This window comes from Chelonia mydas, chromosome 7, assembly GCF_015237465.2.
Source record: "Chelonia mydas isolate rCheMyd1 chromosome 7, rCheMyd1.pri.v2, whole genome shotgun sequence".
Taxonomy (NCBI): domain Eukaryota; kingdom Metazoa; phylum Chordata; order Testudines; family Cheloniidae; genus Chelonia; species Chelonia mydas.
This window is the reverse complement of record NC_057853.1, coordinates 89,738,612-89,756,521: the sequence shown is the minus strand read 5'-3', so window position 1 is coordinate 89,756,521 and position 17,910 is coordinate 89,738,612. Positions and strand designations below refer to the sequence as shown.

The following is a 17,910-nucleotide window of genomic DNA, read 5'->3' as shown; positions in this document are numbered from 1 at the left end:
AGTTCCCCTTTTTGAAGTTAAATGATACTGTTCTACTGTGGTTGGCTTCTTTGTTATTTCCACCTGCTGCCCTACCCCAAGGACGTTAAATTTAATTACATTATGGTCACTATTACTGAGCAGTTCAGCTATATTCATCTCTTGGATCAGATCCTGTGTGCCGTTTAGGACTAAATCAAGAATTGCCTCTCCCCTTGTGGGTTCCAGGACAATTTTCTCCAAGAAGCAGTCTTTAATGGTGTCTAGAAATTTTATCTCTGCATCCCACCCTTAAGTGACATGTACCCAGTCAATATGAGAATAGTTGAAATCCCCCATTATTATTGGGATTTCTATTTTTGCAGGCTCTCTAATCTCCCTGAAGATTTCACAATCACCATCACCATCCTGATCAGGTGGTCAGTAGTATATTCCTACTGTTATACTCTTTTTATTCAAGCATGGAACTTCTATCCATACAGATTCTATGGTGTAGTTTGATTCATTTAAGATTTTTCCTATTTTTGACTCTCTGCTTTCTTTCACATATAGTGCCACTCCCCCACCAGTGTGGCCTACTCTGTCATTCCTATATATTTTGTAACCTGGTGTTACCATGTCCCATTGATTATCATTATTCCACCAAATGTATGTGATGCCTATTAAATGAATATCCTCATTTAATACCAGACACTCAAGTTCACCCATCTTAGCGTTTAGACTTCTAGCATTTGTATACAAGCACTTATTTAGTTGTCTGCCTTCATGTGATGTAATTGAATGGGACTCTTTCATTTGAGTATTTCGCTTCAGCTTCTGTACTTTAGTAACTTCTATCCTCCCCTCTTTACTAGGATATAGAGAACCCCCATTAATAGATCCTCCCAGGGGACGTTTCTGTCTGAACAGTGTGGTTTCTGCACCTGTCAGCTTTCCCCCAGCCCTTACTTTAAAAACTCCTCTACAGCTGTTTTAATTTTACATGCCAGCAATCTGGTTCCATTTTGGTTTAGGTGGAGCCCATCCTTTCTGTATAGTCTCCTCTTTTCCCAAAAGGTTTCCCAGTTCCTAATAAACCTAAAACTCTCCTCCAGACACCATCGTCTCGTCCACACATTGAGCCCCTACAGTTCTGCCTGTCTAACGGGCTCTGTGCATGGAACTGAAAGCATTTCAGAGAATGCTACCATGCAGGTCCTGGACTTCAATCTCTAACCTAACCTCCTAAATTTGGCCTCTAGGAACTCTCTCCTTTCCTTATGTCATTGGTACTTTGGCAAGGCACCTACTTCGTCTCCTCCCTAATTCTCCCTTTGGAGTTGGGGGCATGGAATAAGACAGTCTGACTCAGACAGGTTTTCTTTATTCTTCATTCTGCTTTATATTTTGATATTTACAAAGTAGACCTCAGCGTAGGCCCAAGGAGTTACCCATCAGTCAAGCAAGAGAAACAAAATCATGACATGAAAAGGGAATACTTTTCCCTACCCTCTCTCTGGGGTGTTGCTTTGTTATGCTGGCTTTTGGTGCCAGTTCTTCCAGAAACAGGCAGTTAGCTGGGTTGCTTCCCCTATAGGGAGGAGAGCAGCCTTCCACTTAGGAGATGCCTTTTCTCCCCTCTGCCACTAGCCTGCTGCAGCTTGTCTCTCATCCCTCCTCCCTCTCTCTCACCAGAAGAGGGGGGTTTTAAAGGTCCTTAATTGGACTCAGGTATCTCTAGTTAACCTGAGGTAAACTCTTTTCATCTCAGGTTGAAAAGGGCCTTTACCATTCTAGGGCTGATACACTTAACTTCCTAGACTCTCTTATAGTTGTCAGGTCTGACCTTGTCCAAGTTCCTACACATACCAGCTCTTCCCCAGCACTGCACATAAGTCTGTGTAAATGTCTTGAGAGATCTGCAACCTTTGCACCCAGCAGGCAATTCACTATGCGGTTCTCGAGGTCATAACAAACCCAACTGTCTGTATTTCTAATAATCAAATCCCCCAGTACTATTGCCGGTCTCTTCTTAATACCTGGGGTCCCCTCCCCTGGAGGGGTAACCTCAGTGCAAGAGGATTCCATGACATCATCTGGAAGGCGGTTTCCCAACTATGGGATTATTTCCCTCTGCTCCAGTTTGAGATGTTCTCCTTCCCAAAGACTTTCATCCTCCTCAGCAGCACAGAGGCCGTCAGACTGTGGGTGGGACCATTCTACTGTGTCCCACAAAGTGTTCTCTGTGTACTTCTCTGCCTCTGTTAGCTCCTCCAGTTCAGTCCCTCTAGTCTCAAGAACCTGCACTTGGACTCTGAGGGCCATAAGCTGCTTGCACCGAATGTGCACACATGGCATCTGCCTACAAGGCATGTAATCATACCTGCTGCATTCAGTGCAATAAAGTGGATAGCCTCCACTCTGCTCCTGGACTTCTGCCTGCATTGCTTTTATTCTTGCTGGGGGTGTTTTGGAGAGGGAGTGGAGTTTATTGACCTATCTTTAGAGAATGTTAGGGGTAGCTGGCTCTCATGCTCCTTCTCTAAACTCCCTGTTTTCTGCTCCTGTTCACTAGCTCCTCTGGTTGCTTAGTGGCTGGCTTTTTAACCAGGGACGACCACGAGGGCCCTGTGCACTGTCCCCACCCCTAGCACCAGCTCAGCAGCTCCCATTGACCAGAAACCATGGCCAGTGGGAGCTGAGGGAGTTGTGCCTGCAGGCAACGTGCAGAGCCACGTGGTTGCGTCTCCACCTAGGAGCTGGAGGGAGATGTCACTGCTTCCCAGGAGCCACCTGAGGTAAACACTTCCTGGAGTCTGCACCCCTCACCCCCTCCCACGCCCCAACACCCTGCCCCAGCCCTGAGCCCCCTCCTGCACCCCAAAACCCTGCCCCACCCTAGAGCCCGCACCCACAGCTGGAGCTCTCAATCCCCCTGCTCCAGCCTAGATCCCCCTTCTGTACCCTGAACCCCTCATTTCTGGCCCCACCCCAGAGCCCGCACCCCCAGCCAGAGCCCTCACCCCCTCCCACACCTCAACATCCTGCCCCATCCCGGAGCCCTCTCCTGCACCCCAAACTCCTCATCCCTGGCCCCACCCCAGAGCACGCAGCCAGAACCCTCACTCTCTCTTGCACCCTGCCCCAGCCCAGTGAAAATGAGTGAGTGAGTGAGGGTCGGGGAGAGCGAGCGACAGAAGGAGGGGGGAATGGAGTGAGCTGAGGCGTGGCCTTGGAGAAGGGATGGGGCAGGGGGCAGGGGACAGGGCAAGGGTGATCAGTTTTCTGCAAATAGAAAGTTGGCAACCCTACCTAGCAGGCTACTAGGCTTAGTGCACAGCCCCACAACAGACTACACTATAAACTTCAAACAACAGGTACACGATGCCCTGTTAATAGCTAGTTGCTATTGATTTCACTGATGTGCAGGATCAGACCCAAAGTATTTCCCCTTCCTGGACAGTAACTTGTTCTGTTTTCACCAGACTGTTTGGTCCTTCTTGTGGTTTCCGGGGTGGAATTTTTTGCTGTTTATGACGTACTGGCTCTGTTTTCTCTTGAGGTTTAATATTATGTAACATATTAGGTTTCGAAACAAAGTAATTAGCTTACCACAGGCTGGCAGTGATCTAAAGCCAGCAACTACATTCACCTACTCCCATTCTGTTTCTTGTTTTGTTTTCTTTTTCTTGAGTTCTGCAATAAAGCTAATATCCTGCATACATCTTTTTCATTTAATGGAACTTCACCTGAATTTCTGTTTCCTGTACCCACTCATTTGACTTTCCCCTATGACTCAGACTTCATTGTCTTATCATAGAGGAAATATACCCCTCCTTTCACTAAAGAGTATTTCATAATCACTCCACACTTGGTACAAAAAGCAGATTTGTCTTTAATAGCTTATGCAGGCATTTATTCAGTTTATCATTATAACTAAAAGAGCAGAGCATGTAAAACCCAGTCTAAATTTAAGCTGTACTTCCCATTTTATTTCCTTTGCATATTGAGCAACAGACACTGCTGGGTTTCTAAACATGTTAGTGTTAAAGACTTATGGGATTATATTAATGGATACTTTCTTGTGCTCCAAAACTAGTATCAGGATCATGTTCAAAAATTATCCCTACTGAGCAAATCAACAGGTGATGGCAATAATAGAAGGTGCAGAATGTGAAGAGGTGAATTCTTAAATAACTAAATTTAGTTATCTTCCTTCAGCAAGTTTACTGAAAAATAACATCATTCTGAAATGTGATGGAATAAAATGGAATGCAGTGCTTTCAGAAAATAATCCTAAGTATCTCTTAATAAAAGAAGGCCACACATGTAATTAATAGATGGTAGTTAAACTATTAATTGTGGACACAGTAATTAGTGCTAATGAAGGTAAGGTACTAATATTATTATTATTTATATTAATGTAGTGCCCAGGAGTTCCAGTCATGGACCGGGACCCCATTGTGTTAGGTGCTGGAATAAAAAGATAGTCCTTGACCCAAAGAAGTAGTAATCTTGACTTAAGTTAGGTGTCATAAGGATTCCATGTATTCCATAGCAGTGGACTCTATATTTTTCTGTATAACTGAGTCCTGTATCTAAGGATTAATTTAAAATACATTATGTCTCTAGCTCTTATAGATGCAAAACAAACAAACAAAACCCTTCAAAATACAAGCCAAGTGTAAACCAATGCAGTTTTTCCCTGAGTCTGCAGAGACCCTAAAACTACAGCTGTAAGAAATATGAGAACTCCCCTTATAATATCAATGGGCTGTTAACTCAGAAATGTAATGAGGGCAATTTAAATGTCAACATTCACTATTTCACTGCAAATCTTTGTAACATAAATGTTCACTAATGGGCTTACACCTGAATCCCAAACAGTTGCCAGTGCCTTTCCTGGTGCCCAAATGTCCCTTATCCAACTGCCCACATGTTCAGATCCCTTCCCCCTCCCCACCCCCCGACAGTTCCTACAATGGAGTTATGAACTGTGTACGTACAGAAATCTGCAGTGTAATTGTGAAGCTTCCTCACAGGACTGTGAATTACCTTGTTACTCTCATGCCTCAGTGAGAGAGGGCTTCTTGTGCTAAACTGGGTGTCATCTCCCTGTCACTCCAGTTTGTTAGCCACCCAAACAATCTCCTTAGAAGTTCTGCCAGCCTTTACTTTGCCCTGCAGGTTAACTGTAGGTGCACCCTACTCCCTGTGCCCCCTTGAAGAGTGTTCCCCTGTAGCATGCAGTCACTGTCACTGGACATGCACAGAATTAACAAGTTCGCTGTCTCCAGAGACACCGTTTACACATCAACCTGTTTGGTTCAGCTGAGGCAGGGCCGCGGGTGTGTGTGTGTGAAGAAACATGGTGACTCTCAATCCTGAGTGCCCTGAGGAAGCATCACAGTTGGGAAGTCAGGCAGGATTTACACACAGTTTGCTGGCTGGCTGAGGTTCACACTTCAAGCACTCATAAACTAGATTTTGAGAGATTCACAAGTGATGGGAGTGGAAACCAATAAATGGTTACAAAGCAAGTAGAACGATGAGCAAGGTAAATAGAAAGCCAGAAAACCAGGCTGGGGCAGGCCCTAGTGAATCACACATGAAGTTAGAGCTGGCCCCATTAGAGAGAGAGAAAGCGGACAAAGAACATTTGCACCAGCAAGTCTCTGTCTTGCTGAGGCAGGGGGGTAACACAGCGACTTACGGCTCTGGCACTCCAAGAAAGTATCACAGTATTTTAAATTGAAAATGTAAGGGTAGCAGAAAATAAATTCAATGTAATATCGAAATAACACAAATAGTGCACTGTTTGGTATTATTCATTTTCACACTTACTTCAATAAAAAAAAGCCATTATTTATTTACCTGAAGCTGCTACTGGATTTGCCGTCTTCCACAGCAGAGTCTCTCAGGGTATATCTATGCAGCAATTGGAGGTGTCGCTGCAGCATGTGTAAGCAAACTCTTTGATTGAACAAGCTCGAATAACAATAGCAGTGAAGCCATGATACCTCAAGCTAGCTTCTTGAGAACATCCCCTGGGCATGTGGAACTAGCTCCTGCTGCAGCCCATGCGGCCAAAGTGTCACTGGTGCTGTTATTCAAATTAGCTAGATCAAAGCTAGCTCGGGTATGTGTATCCATGCTGCAGTCACAACTCTGATTGCAGTGTAGACATACCCTCAAAGATCAGCAGGTCTTGCCATGGAATTTAGGACTCACTTGCCGCACAGCACACAGGAACTAACTTTGTGCAAGGTTCCCCGGAGAGTTAGAGTAACACACCTTTTACATGGCTCATCGTTAACGGCCCTGCCCTTTTGTGTGGAAAGTCTCAACTGTGGCTAATGAACAAAAGTAGGATTTGAATGTGGCCCACAAAAGGTGAAAGATAGTTCACGAAACCACTGTTCCATCCAGCTTCCCAAATCTGTGCCTTTCAGAAAACAGGAACATTTTCATCACAGAGGTAGGTGAGTTCATGATGGAAGGTGCATAAAATGCAGGTACACAACAGTTTAGACAACAGTCCAGCATTGGAGCTCCATGAACAGGTAGTTTTTTACACGGTCAGTGTTTACCATTAGCTATTGCTGTGTGATATTTAAGGTGCTTATATTATAGTGGTGTGGTAATTTTTTTTAAAAAGGCTTTTTTTCTTTAATGACAGTGTGCTTATTCAGATACCAACATGTACTTGTTTACTGAAGTCTTTTTGATGCGAAATAGTACTAGCAGTCTTTTATAGCCGGATCCTTCTTATCTGCCGCCTTCACTACAAAGTATTAGGAACAGCCTTTCTTATCTCTCCACACAGCTAAAACTCTTGTTCAAGCTCTCAGATCCCATCTCAAAACTCTCCTTTGCTATGACACCTACAAAAAACTTGACAATGGTTAGGCTGTAGGTGTGCTGAGACCACTGCTTATCATGCTGACCAGTATTGTCTCATTGTTTTCCTTGTGCTCCCTCATCTATCTGTCTGTCTGTTGTTTCTTGTCTTACACTTAGCATGAAAGCTCCTTGAGACAGGGTCCATCTTTTTGTTCTGTGTTTGTACAGCACCTACCACAGTGGGTCCTAATCCATGACTGGGCTCCTAGGCACTATGATAATAGTACTACTACTACTACTAATTAATAAATAAGCAGGTTTCAGAGTAACAGCTGTGTTAGTCTGTATTCGCAAAAAAAACAGGAGGACTTGTGGCACCTTAGAGACTAACCAATTTATTTGAGCATAAGCTTTCGTGAGCTACAGCTCACTTCATCGGATGCATACTGTGGAAAATACAGAAGATGTTTTTATACACACAGACCATGAAAAAATGGGTGTTTATCACTACAAAAGGTTTTCTCTCCCCCCACCCTACTCTCCTGCTGGTAATAGCTTATCTAAAGTGATCACTCTAAATAAGCAGTCTAGCTATCCAAAGTTCAAGTGCTGTTAGGGTGGATCCCTGTGTGCTTTTGTGTTTATTATGTGATTTATCATCTGAGCACTTTGATAAGAAGGTTCAAAATATGTAATAAAATGATAGTGTTCAAGCTCTTCAGTGAATTTTTGCAGCTGCTGTTGGCTTATGGTAACTCTGACATTTGTTTATTTCCAAAGCTAATGTGCAATATGCTGTCTCGGGAAGAAGCTCATGGGAGAAGGTGAATAGAAATGAATACTGAAATAACAAATTTCCACTGTCAAAGTCAAGTGCAACAAAAACATAAAAATAGAACAAAATGGAACCTTTACTGTAGGGAGCTCAAACAGAGCCTTTATACATTGCCTAGCTGTGAGGGACAGTAATAGGTTGCAACAATGACAGGGTTTTCAGTAATAACTATTTGTCCTGTTGGCAGTTGGTGGCAGGCAGCTTCTACCTTTACAAAATAATCTGTGCTCTAAGGTCTTGATCCAAAGAGCCTTGAAGTCAATGGCAGGAAGGACTTCCTAATGTAGGATGTGCCAGTGCACTTTTCTGCAGTTTGGCAACATTTTGTGTGTGAGAGAAAATCTGCCATTTTACTTACACTGAATTTTAAATCTTCCTTCTGTTTTTGATCATCACTGCCCATTTTTTTAAACAATTACAAAATCATTGGCTTCTATTTCTTGACAATCCAATAATTGTGTGTGTTTGTTTGTTTTTATACAGGAACTCAGTTTAGATTAGTTTAGGATGCATGGCCAGATGTTAATGATGCAGTCAAAATTAAATAATGTAGCAGAGACTTTTGCCATCAAATGAAGTAGCCTCTTATGACATCAGTTTAGCCCGGGGTACTCTGAACATAGCATACTTGAAATGAAAGTGAGATCACTGGAAAGAATTGTCACTGCAAATTGCATGCATTGTCCTCTTTAAAATTGGGTCTGTAAGGTCAGGCAGCTGCCATGCAGCTTTAATTTGTCAGACTTGTCCTTACTGTGCAGGATTAACTGGGGTGTCATTGTGCAGGATAAACTGGTGTGTCATTGTCCATAGCTATGGTATTATAGTTGAACTAGTTTGGTCTGTATAATATGGGCCTTTTCTTTATTATTAAACATGCTAATTCTCTGCTTCCACCAGTAATTTGCTTCAACCAACGCTCCTCTTGTGGCAAAGCAGGAAAAATCCATTTTTCTTCAAAATCCCTCTAGTTTCCTTACAGTACCTGTGATTAAGTAAACATGAAAGCTTTCCAGACTGAGTTCCTTTGTAAGACTTTAGTGCCAGCCTTAGCAAACAAGTGCTAGTTAGAATGTATTGTTATTTTTTCCAGCACCACTTCCTTTTTTTTTAGAATTATTTAAATTTATTACCCTTGTTTTGGCTTGTCAACATCCAGAAAGCAGCCCCCCCACTTCTTGCCAGGAAGTGTGTATTTGGCATTCACACCCCAGGGCATGGCAGCTGCCCAGCTTCTCTTAGCCTGTGTACAGGATAGGTCCCTTAATGAAGGAAAACTGAGTAGGTATTAATGAACACTCCCAGGGAAAGGAGTTCTAACATGGCAAGATCAGTATAATTAATTTAGGAGGAAGTGCTGATGAAGAATTTAGCAATGCTCTCTAATTGCTGCTCTCTGAGGCAACGAAATTTGAAAAAGAGCAACTTGGACCAAAAAAAAAGGTGCTTTTGCAACCTTAAAGTACAGCAATGAGGGGAATACCAGACTAGTGGGATGGAGAAGCTGGGATTTTTCTTGTGGTGAAGGAAATTCCACCTACTTACACAGTATTAAATTGGACCCTGAGAAGTGCTGAAGCTGTCTAAATGGATAGCACAAACCCTGGTTAAAAATGTCTGTGCCTATTTTCCTCTCACACCTTCCTTTTTATGGACCTTAAACATTATTTAAGATTTTGGGAAATTGAAGTGGTATGTTTGAAACATTCACGTTCTTGCAGCCCTTTCCAGTCCTAAGAATTCTGACTCGCATCTGCTTTATTTTTCCATCCTAGTTGCCCTTTGCCTCTCTTCACTAGCTCTACATTTCCCATTCTGTAATTCTAGTGTTACCACCACCATCTTCTAAGCTCTTACTCGGTTAAATTATTGTCCTTCTGTTAGAAAAAATATTCAAAGAGCATCAAATATTAGAAGTAACATCAAAAATATAATTTTGTCATGCATTACAAGCAAACTAATGACTGGAGACAGTGCACTAACCAATGCCTTTCATCTTTATATTTCAGCTATCAGGATTAGTGGGAGTCATATTCTTAGCTTGTTGAAGGCCTCAGGCTGATAGTCAAAAGGATTTCAAGCATGCTGAAAATGAGTGGGTTTTTTCCCCTTATGAATGGGTGAGTTACCATTTTGTATAGCATGTTGCTCTAACTCATGATAGTTGGAAGATTCTGCAGAATTGATGGAGAATGTAAATGGTGAATTTTAGTCATGCACATTAAATATGTTAACTACTTTGAGAACATTTAAGAATAAGTTTCTCCTGTAATTATTTTTATTTAGTATTTTAATAGCTTAGTTATTATAAGACGCCCTTTTGTGGAATGGAGATGGCGGAATCAAATCTGGGTAGGGTGGTTCTGATGGCAATGGGGTTCAGATTATTATGAAGAAAGATTGATGATTTAGAATAGAATAAAATAGAATAACTAAATAATATGAGTCTGGATAAAAGATTTTTTAAAAGGAAAATCATAACTGGCCTCTTCTTGTCTTGTCTTTTGATTACAAGTGGTAGCTTTCAGAAGACCTACAAAATGAAACTTAAATGGATATTGCAGTTTATCAAGAGGTACACTGAGATGTTGCAATAATTTAAAAGTTCCATGCACACTTTTTAAAGTAAGTGGAATCTGGTGATATCAAAAATAGGTAATGAAAAAGGTGTGCTCAGTGGTGATTTAGAGCAGTGGGTAAAAATAATCTTGTAACTAATTCAGAATAGGATGTATTTTAGCCTATCCAGAGAAACCTCCAAATTATGGTAATTTTATAGGGGTCATCACTCTGGATAGTGATTTGGGACTTTGAAACTGAAAAAAGACTAACACGGCTGCTACTCTGAAACCTGAAACTGAAAAGCATCCAGTGTACAGTTTCAGATCAAAGACCAGAAATATTCAAATGATACAAAATTAACAAGGCACACATAAAATGGATTAAAAACTGGCTAAGTTCTCAAAATTTAATTGTAAATGGGCAGTCATCACTGAGCAGATGTTTTTCTAATGGTGCTCCACAAGGATCAGTTCTTGGTCTTTGTTACTTAACATTTTTATCTATGACCACGAAGAGAACATAAAATCATCACCAATACAGTTTGCAGACAACCCCAAAACTGGGAGAGTAGTAAATGATGAAGAGAATAGGTCACTGATACAGAGTGATATGGATTGACTGGTAAGCTGGGTGCAAGCAAACAACATGCATTTTAATATGGCTAAATGTAAATGTATACATCTAGGAACAAGGAATATAGGCCATCCTTTCAAGATGAAGGGCGCTATCCTGGGAAGCAGTGACTCTGAAAAAGATTTTGGAGTTGTGGTGGATAATCAGCTGTACATGAGCTCCCAGTGCAATGCTGTAGCCAAAAGGATTAATTCAATCCTAGGATGAGTAAACAGGAGACTTTTGAGCAGAAGTAGAGTGGTTGTTTTACCTCTGTATTCGGTGCTGGTGTGACTATTGCTGGAATACTGTGTCCAGTTCTGGTGTCCACAATTCAGGAAGGACATTGATAAATTGGTGACATTTCAGAGAAGGACCACATTGAGTAAAAGGTTGGAAAACATGCCTTATAGTGATAGACTCCAGGAGCTCGATTTATTTAGCTTAACAAAGAGAAGTGAGTGACTTCATCACAATCTATAAGTACTTACATGGGGAACAAATATTTGATAAAGAACTCTTTAGTCTAGCAGACAAGATCTTGACAAGAAGTTGAAGCTAGATATATAAGGTGTAAATTTCTAACATTTAGGCTAATTAACTCCTGGAACAATTTAGCAAAGGTCGTGGTGGAGTCTCCATCCCTGGCAATTTTTAAATCAAGACTGGATGTTTTTTTGCAAGATATGCTTTAGTTCAAAAGGAATTTTTTTTGGCGGGGGATGGGGGGAACAGTTCTGTGGCCTGTGTTATACAGGAGGTCAGACTAGATGATCATAATGGTTCCTATAGGCCTTGGAATTTATGAAACATATTTTTAATAGGTCCTGGTACTACAGGCATGTATGCACATGAATAACTTCACATATCTAAGTAGTTCCTTTGAGTTCAATGGTGCTACATACCTGAGAAGTCAAAGAAGCTACTCACATTAGTAAAGCTATTCATATGCATAAGCATTTGCAGGATCAAGCCCTAAAAAAGAATACTGGTTGAAGAAGTAACTGCAGTTGAGCCATATCTTACAGGTACCATAATATAATTAAATGTAACATCCCTATGAAAGGGATCTAGCCTCCCCCATCTTGTTTGTATGGCTAGAGGCCTGGTAGTGCACTTATTGGTAGAAATATAAAACTGAATTTATAGGTACTAAAACTGGGCTAACTCCTAAAGTTCTTATTCAGGCCTCACTCAGGCAAGTCACCTATTGAGTTCAGAGGGAGGTTTGTCAGAGTAAGAGTTGAGGATTTGATCTTCTCATATTACACATGGTTATTTTAGTTATTTCAAATGACAGTGTTTGTAAACTGGAATTGCCCAGCTTGGCCCCCTTCCAACATTTAAAGTAACATTGGATGAATCTGTTATGCTTGGAAATAATTGGCAATAATTTGGAAAGTGCTGGGAAAAGAAAGCGATTAAATGTACATTGTACAGTGGGGATTTTGTGTTTTTATCTTGGCATTAAGTCCAAGGTCTCTGATAAATATTTGGAATGTGCTTGGGGCCTGTGGCTTTGTGGTTCTGCAGGCTAGAACTTGTTTTATTTTCCATGCATTTCCCTTATTATAAACCTGAAACCAGCAGAACAAATGTTTCTTATCTGATCTTCAGCTTCTCAAATGCCAGAAGGTGCTCAACAGGATTCTTCGTAATAATGTCATCAATATGTTTATTTCAGTAGCTAAAACCTTTCCAAATGATACCAGTTCAGATAGTCTGCCCTCTCTCTCTTGGAGTGTCAAGAAAAGAGTAGTGCAGTCAGAATCTCGGAAGAGAGGGACATCAGCAAATTCATGGCTGAAGTATCTCCTTTGCTCAGCATAAAGTGGGCTATATAACTTGTCAGTGGTTCCTTCTGCTTTGTCTGTAATTAAGGTTACCTGACATTCTCCATTAAAAGACCCCATTTTCAGTTGCTTATAACTTTGTAAAACTTCAACTGTTTGGACTGAAATTTTCCATGCTGGGTGTCTACCTCAAGCTGACTTTTTTTGAACGTTTCAGCTAAAACAGTTCAGCCACTTCCAAGAATAAGGTCAGGGAAAAATCAGTTGTTTTCCCCGTGAGAAGAAAATTCTAACGACTGTTCTGTTGAGAACTCTAGCACCTACAAGATTTGGAGCAGGGACTTGAAATTTGGCAGAGGTGTTCAGGTGTCCCTGGTGTCAGGGAGATGCCTTTTGTTGTCTCCGTAGAAATTTGCACAAATGTGGCTAAATTATAAGATGAAAAATCTCCGTTCACACATGCTCAGTAGAGATGTGTTAGAGGTTGGCAGTTAAATTCCCTGGAGATTTCATCTGAGCTGAACATGCTATAGTGACCCTTCATCGCATCTGTGTGTCAACTGGACTGTGTTTGTGGCATCACTACAGAACAAGAGAGCATGCTCCATCCCGGGGCTGGCCAAGAATTTACCTGTAATTGCTCCTCCTGGATGCCAGGGTTTTCGGTGGTGCTTGGCACTAGAATGGAGAGCAGAGAGACTATATCTTCTGTGCTCTCAGTCACCACCCCTCCAGCCCCACCCCACCCTCGTTTGCTCCAGGCAGCATGGAGGAGAAAGAGGAAGCAACCTGACTCCAATGCAGAGGGGTGAGAAATGCTGTGGGAAAGGGAAGAGATGCAAAGATGTGGGGACAGAGACAGGAGCTTGTGGTGTAGGGAGGATAGGAACCTGGGGGAGGGGGCTTAGGAGCAGTAGTTGGGAGTGTGGGATGGGGCAAAAAGACTGGGTGGGGATAGGAATAAAGGTGAGGGAGAAAGACAAAAACTGGTGATGGGGGCAGAATAGGAGTGGGAGGCAGGTAAGGGCAGGATTTGTAGAGGGGGAAGATAGAAGAAGAGAGGAGGAGGAACATGGGCAGGAGCAGAAGGGGGAGACCGAGCAGAAGAGGGATGGGGCAGTGGCAAGGACAGGAGCTGTGAGGATGATAAGAAAGGGGAAGGGATGGGGCAGGAGTTAAGTGGTGGTGGAGGATGGGCAGGGTGGGAGGATTATGGGAGAGGAGGGGACAGGTAGGAGCTGAGAAGGGGCATAGGAGCAGAAGGAGGCGGGGACAGGCTGGGAAGGATAGGGGCAGAAGAGTCTATAGAGAGCTCTGTCCTGCAGAACCTGGAATGGAACCTCTTATCCATGAGTCTCAGCAGTCCTTTTTGGTCTAGCGAGTAGCTAGATGAAATGGTAAAGTGTGTGTCTCCATCCCCCTCTAGCTACAGATCCACACAGAAAATAACAGTCTGTGACTGTGGCCAGTTACTCCATTAGCTCAAGTAGCAGAGAAGTGTGCTGTGGATTTAAAGATCCATACAGATGATGCATGTGAGAGGTAAATATGGTTCCACGTGATGAAATTTTTGTTTCTTCTGTTTTTTGTTTTGTTTTTTTAAATATAGGACATTACATCCAGAAACCTAGGATAAAAGAATGTTAAAGTTGCAAAGTCAAGCACTGAAAAGTTATGAAATGCCAGAATTATGGTTGCCTTCCATCAGCAAATATAATTAAACCTTTTCTTCTGTTTGTGCAACTTAAATTTCCACTTTCCTTTTCTCTTCTTACAGGAGGAGGCTAGCCTTGAAGGATTCTGGTGTCAGGGCAGGAAGCCAACAGGGTCAAAGTTTATTTATATCAATGGTTTTCAACCTTTTTGCATTTGCAGACCCCTAAAATATTTTGAGTGGAGATGCAGACCCCTTTGGAAATCATAGACATATTCTGTGGGCCCCCAGGGGTCCACGGACCACAGATTGAAAACCACTGTTCTGTGGTAACGACAACCTTTCATGAACCCCTTAGACATAGTCTGCAGACTCCACAGGGGTCCGTAGATCACTGATTTATACTGATCTTCCCACGTTTCCTCTGGAAATGTTTTTTTTTCCTTTTGGACTTTGAAAATGAGCTGTAAGTCACTGCACTTTCTATTATAATGTTCTTGCTTTGCATTGCCCTATTTGGGAATTTCCATTTTGGTTGTGTCTAAGACTGTGGAAAGAACACAGGAAAATTACCTTCTGTGTAATGCTATAAATATTTATTTTCAAACTTTATTTATGAAAAGATTTCCTTAGTTGGGTTATTAACAATTTGTGTTAGGTTTTCTGACCCCCTGATTTCTTGGTTTGTAAAGGGCGAATCAGAGGGGAATGCAAGGTGAGCCCTACTTTATGGGTGCTGTCCATGAGTCTTTTGTGCCTACAGCTACCCTGATTTGGATTTAAAGGTCAAGGTGATCACACAAGTGTGAAAAATAATGTTATTTCTCAAGCTGGACTCTAATGCTTTGGGACTGTTCAAAATCTAAGCCTAGAATCAAATTTTGCAGGTGTCTCTGATCTTTCTAATGGGCCAGAGCAAAACACTGTTTCCAAACACCCCCAAATTTGGTCAAACAGATCCAGTTCTGCATTTTAGAGCTTGAGCATATTCCTGATGTAGTCTTCTGATCATATATGAAACTCATTCATCTGTATTAATCCATTGTAATTACGTCTCTAGTAATTTAGCAGAGGCAAATAACTCTAGTTACAACAGGCCATAGAAAATGCAATGTTGTTGGAATGAGAATAAAAACTAGTTTCAGTTCTCCATGTTAACATTCCTCATAAAGGAAGCACTAAAATTTGTCAGAGTTTCTTCTTTTTTTGTTTCAGAGTAACAGCCGTGTTAGTCTGTATTCGCAAAAAGAAAAGGAGTACTTGTGGCACCTTAGAGACTAACCAATTTATTTGAGCATAAGCTTTCGTGAGCTACAGCTCACTTCATCGGATGCATACTGTGGAAAGTGTAGAAGATCTTTTTATATACACACAAAGCATGAAAAAATGGAGGAGGTATTTTTTCATGCTTTGTGTGTATATAAAAAGATCTTCTACACTTTCCACAGTATGCATCCGATGAAGTGAGCTGTAGCTCACGAAAGCTTATGCTCAAATAAATTGGTTAGTCTCTAAGGTGCCACAAGTACTCCTTTTCTTTTTTTGTTGAAATCTTGTCTCTCATCAGAGTCAGATCTTAATGATGTAATGCACATATAGAACAATGTTCAGCAAAAAAACACACTAACCTTATGTGTGGAGTTGGATGTTGAGAGGTGAAGCGTGAGGGTTGTGGCATGTTGGGAACCAGTAACGGGAAGACAGTGTGTATTTTGGGAAAGCACTCCAAGAATGAATTAATGCCTGTGATGTATAATATAGCTTCCCAAAAAAGTGTGTGGTCAGAAGTGACACCAAAATTCCTTGCCCACTACTTCCAGACAAGATTTTCAGTAGATGTGGGAACAAAGGAGGAAAGAGCATTACGGCATTAATGAGTACTACCCACCAGTAAGAGGCTTCTGGTTTCCCATGGATGAAGACTTAGTAGCACTGACTGACTCAAAAAACAGATCAAATGTTTTTTGGGAGTAGAGAGGGAGAGGGGATTACAAGATGCTACTGGCTCGGTGGAGGTTGTGGGATCCTGAAGAGTAATATGGGAAGAAAGGAGGGACACAGTAGTTACTACTGGAGAATTGTGGGGAAGGAAGTTGAACCGTAGGGTACAAGAAGCCTGTGAAGACAGTGAGGAGTTGATCAGAATGGGTTGTGTGTTCGCAGCAAGGAGAAGGGGGATATGGGTAGAATGTGGCTGGCTGAGAGGGAGGGAGGATGGAATCATAGAGGGCTTGGTTTGGGGTAAATTACTGGATAACTGGGAGGATATGGTAGTATTTAGCAATGAAATCCTTCAGTGGGTGCTGAATGGTCAGAAATAATAGCTTGGCCTTAAAAAGAATAATAATAGCATTATTATAATAATAATAAATAATAATAATAGCATTATGGCTTGGCCTTAAAAAGAAGGGAAATTACAACCAGAGTGCAAACAATGAACCATATTTGTTTTCTGTTTTTAAAGTATTTTCACATTTAGCAGAAATTAGGTACCTGTGTCCACTATTAATTTTATCTAATTAAATGTATTCCTCTTGTAACCTAAGGTAGGTCTATGCTTAAAATGCTACAGCGGCACAGCTGTACTGCTGCAGTACTTCAGTGTAGACACTCTCTATGCTGATGGGAGGGGTGGTCCCGTCAGCACGGGTGATTCACCTCCACAAGAGGCAGTCGCTAAATCAATGGTAGTATTCTTCCATTGACCTGGCACTGTCTACATAGGAACTTAATGACGTCGGTCATGGCCATTTTTCACACCCCTGCCCAAGGTAGTTAAACTGATCTAATTTTCTAGTGTAGACCAGTCCTAAGACAGATTTAAAATCATTACAATAAATAAGAAACCAACATCTTGGGTCACTTTATCCTCCTTCCAGCCATTGCATAGTTTTTCCTTGGCAGCCATAGACTAATTTTTCAGAGAAAAGGATCAATAAATGTGAACTTTGGTATTTAAAAGACATGGCTTCTTGTTTCACATGAATAATGTACTATTATGTGAATTCAGTCTAATGTCAATGAATGGCAATCATTGTTTGTTTAATGATGAAAACGTCTTATAGAGAAATCAGAGTTGCCATTTTGGTTCTAGTGAAAGGGGCTTTAAAAGGACAGAACTGCAAGCCTCCAGACTGCTGTACACCCTTGTCTGCACTTTCTTTCTCAGCCAACATTATCAATGCCATCCCAGAGAGGAGCCTGCCTGCAGGCAATAAATGCCTGGATAAAATCCAACTGTCTGAAGAACAGTCCAGGGAAGTCAGAAGTCAATGGTGCTGGTAGGGAAAGGGAAATGCTTTGAGCTCATCCATTCACTGAGGAGACATGATCTTGTGGAGTGGGGTGTTTTTCATGAAAGTTTGGATTACTGTATTAGATAGGAAAGTAACTTAAGAAGTGCAGGCTCTTTGCATTTCAAGATTTTGTTTTGTATCATAACTATTTGTTTCCATCATGCTCTCTTGTTTCTAGCTGAATCTCTCTTCTTTCTTAAAAAAAAAAGGAGTACTTGTGGCACCTTAGAGACTAACCAATTTATTTGAGCAAAAGCTTTCGTGAGCTACAGCTCACTTCATCGGATGCATTCAGTGAAAAATACAGTGAGGAGATTTATATACACACAGAACATGAAACAATGGGCTAATACCAGC

The 17,910-nt window shown here is 41.5% G+C and overlaps 1 protein-coding gene across 5 annotated transcripts in view; it reads left to right on the top strand.

Moving 5' to 3' along the window:
• LOC102938945 (putative lysosomal acid lipase/cholesteryl ester hydrolase) overlaps window positions 1-17,910 on the top strand; it is a 144,104-nt gene that overhangs the window by 64,052 nt on the left and 62,142 nt on the right. For 2 of the 5 annotated variants that reach the window (XR_005226291.2, XR_005226294.2), the window contains 2 exons: window positions 9,646-9,756; window positions 10,152-10,261. Coding sequence is in view for 1 of the 5 variants with exons in the window: in XM_037905547.2 (XP_037761475.1) it covers window positions 9,646-9,684 (39 nt within the window). In the remaining 4 variants the exon portion in view is untranslated. Of the gene's footprint in view, window positions 1-9,645; window positions 9,890-10,151; window positions 10,262-14,380; window positions 17,857-17,910 lie in introns of those variants that run through there. The other 3 variants (XR_006292534.1, XR_006292533.1, XM_037905547.2) reach the window with 3 other exon arrangements.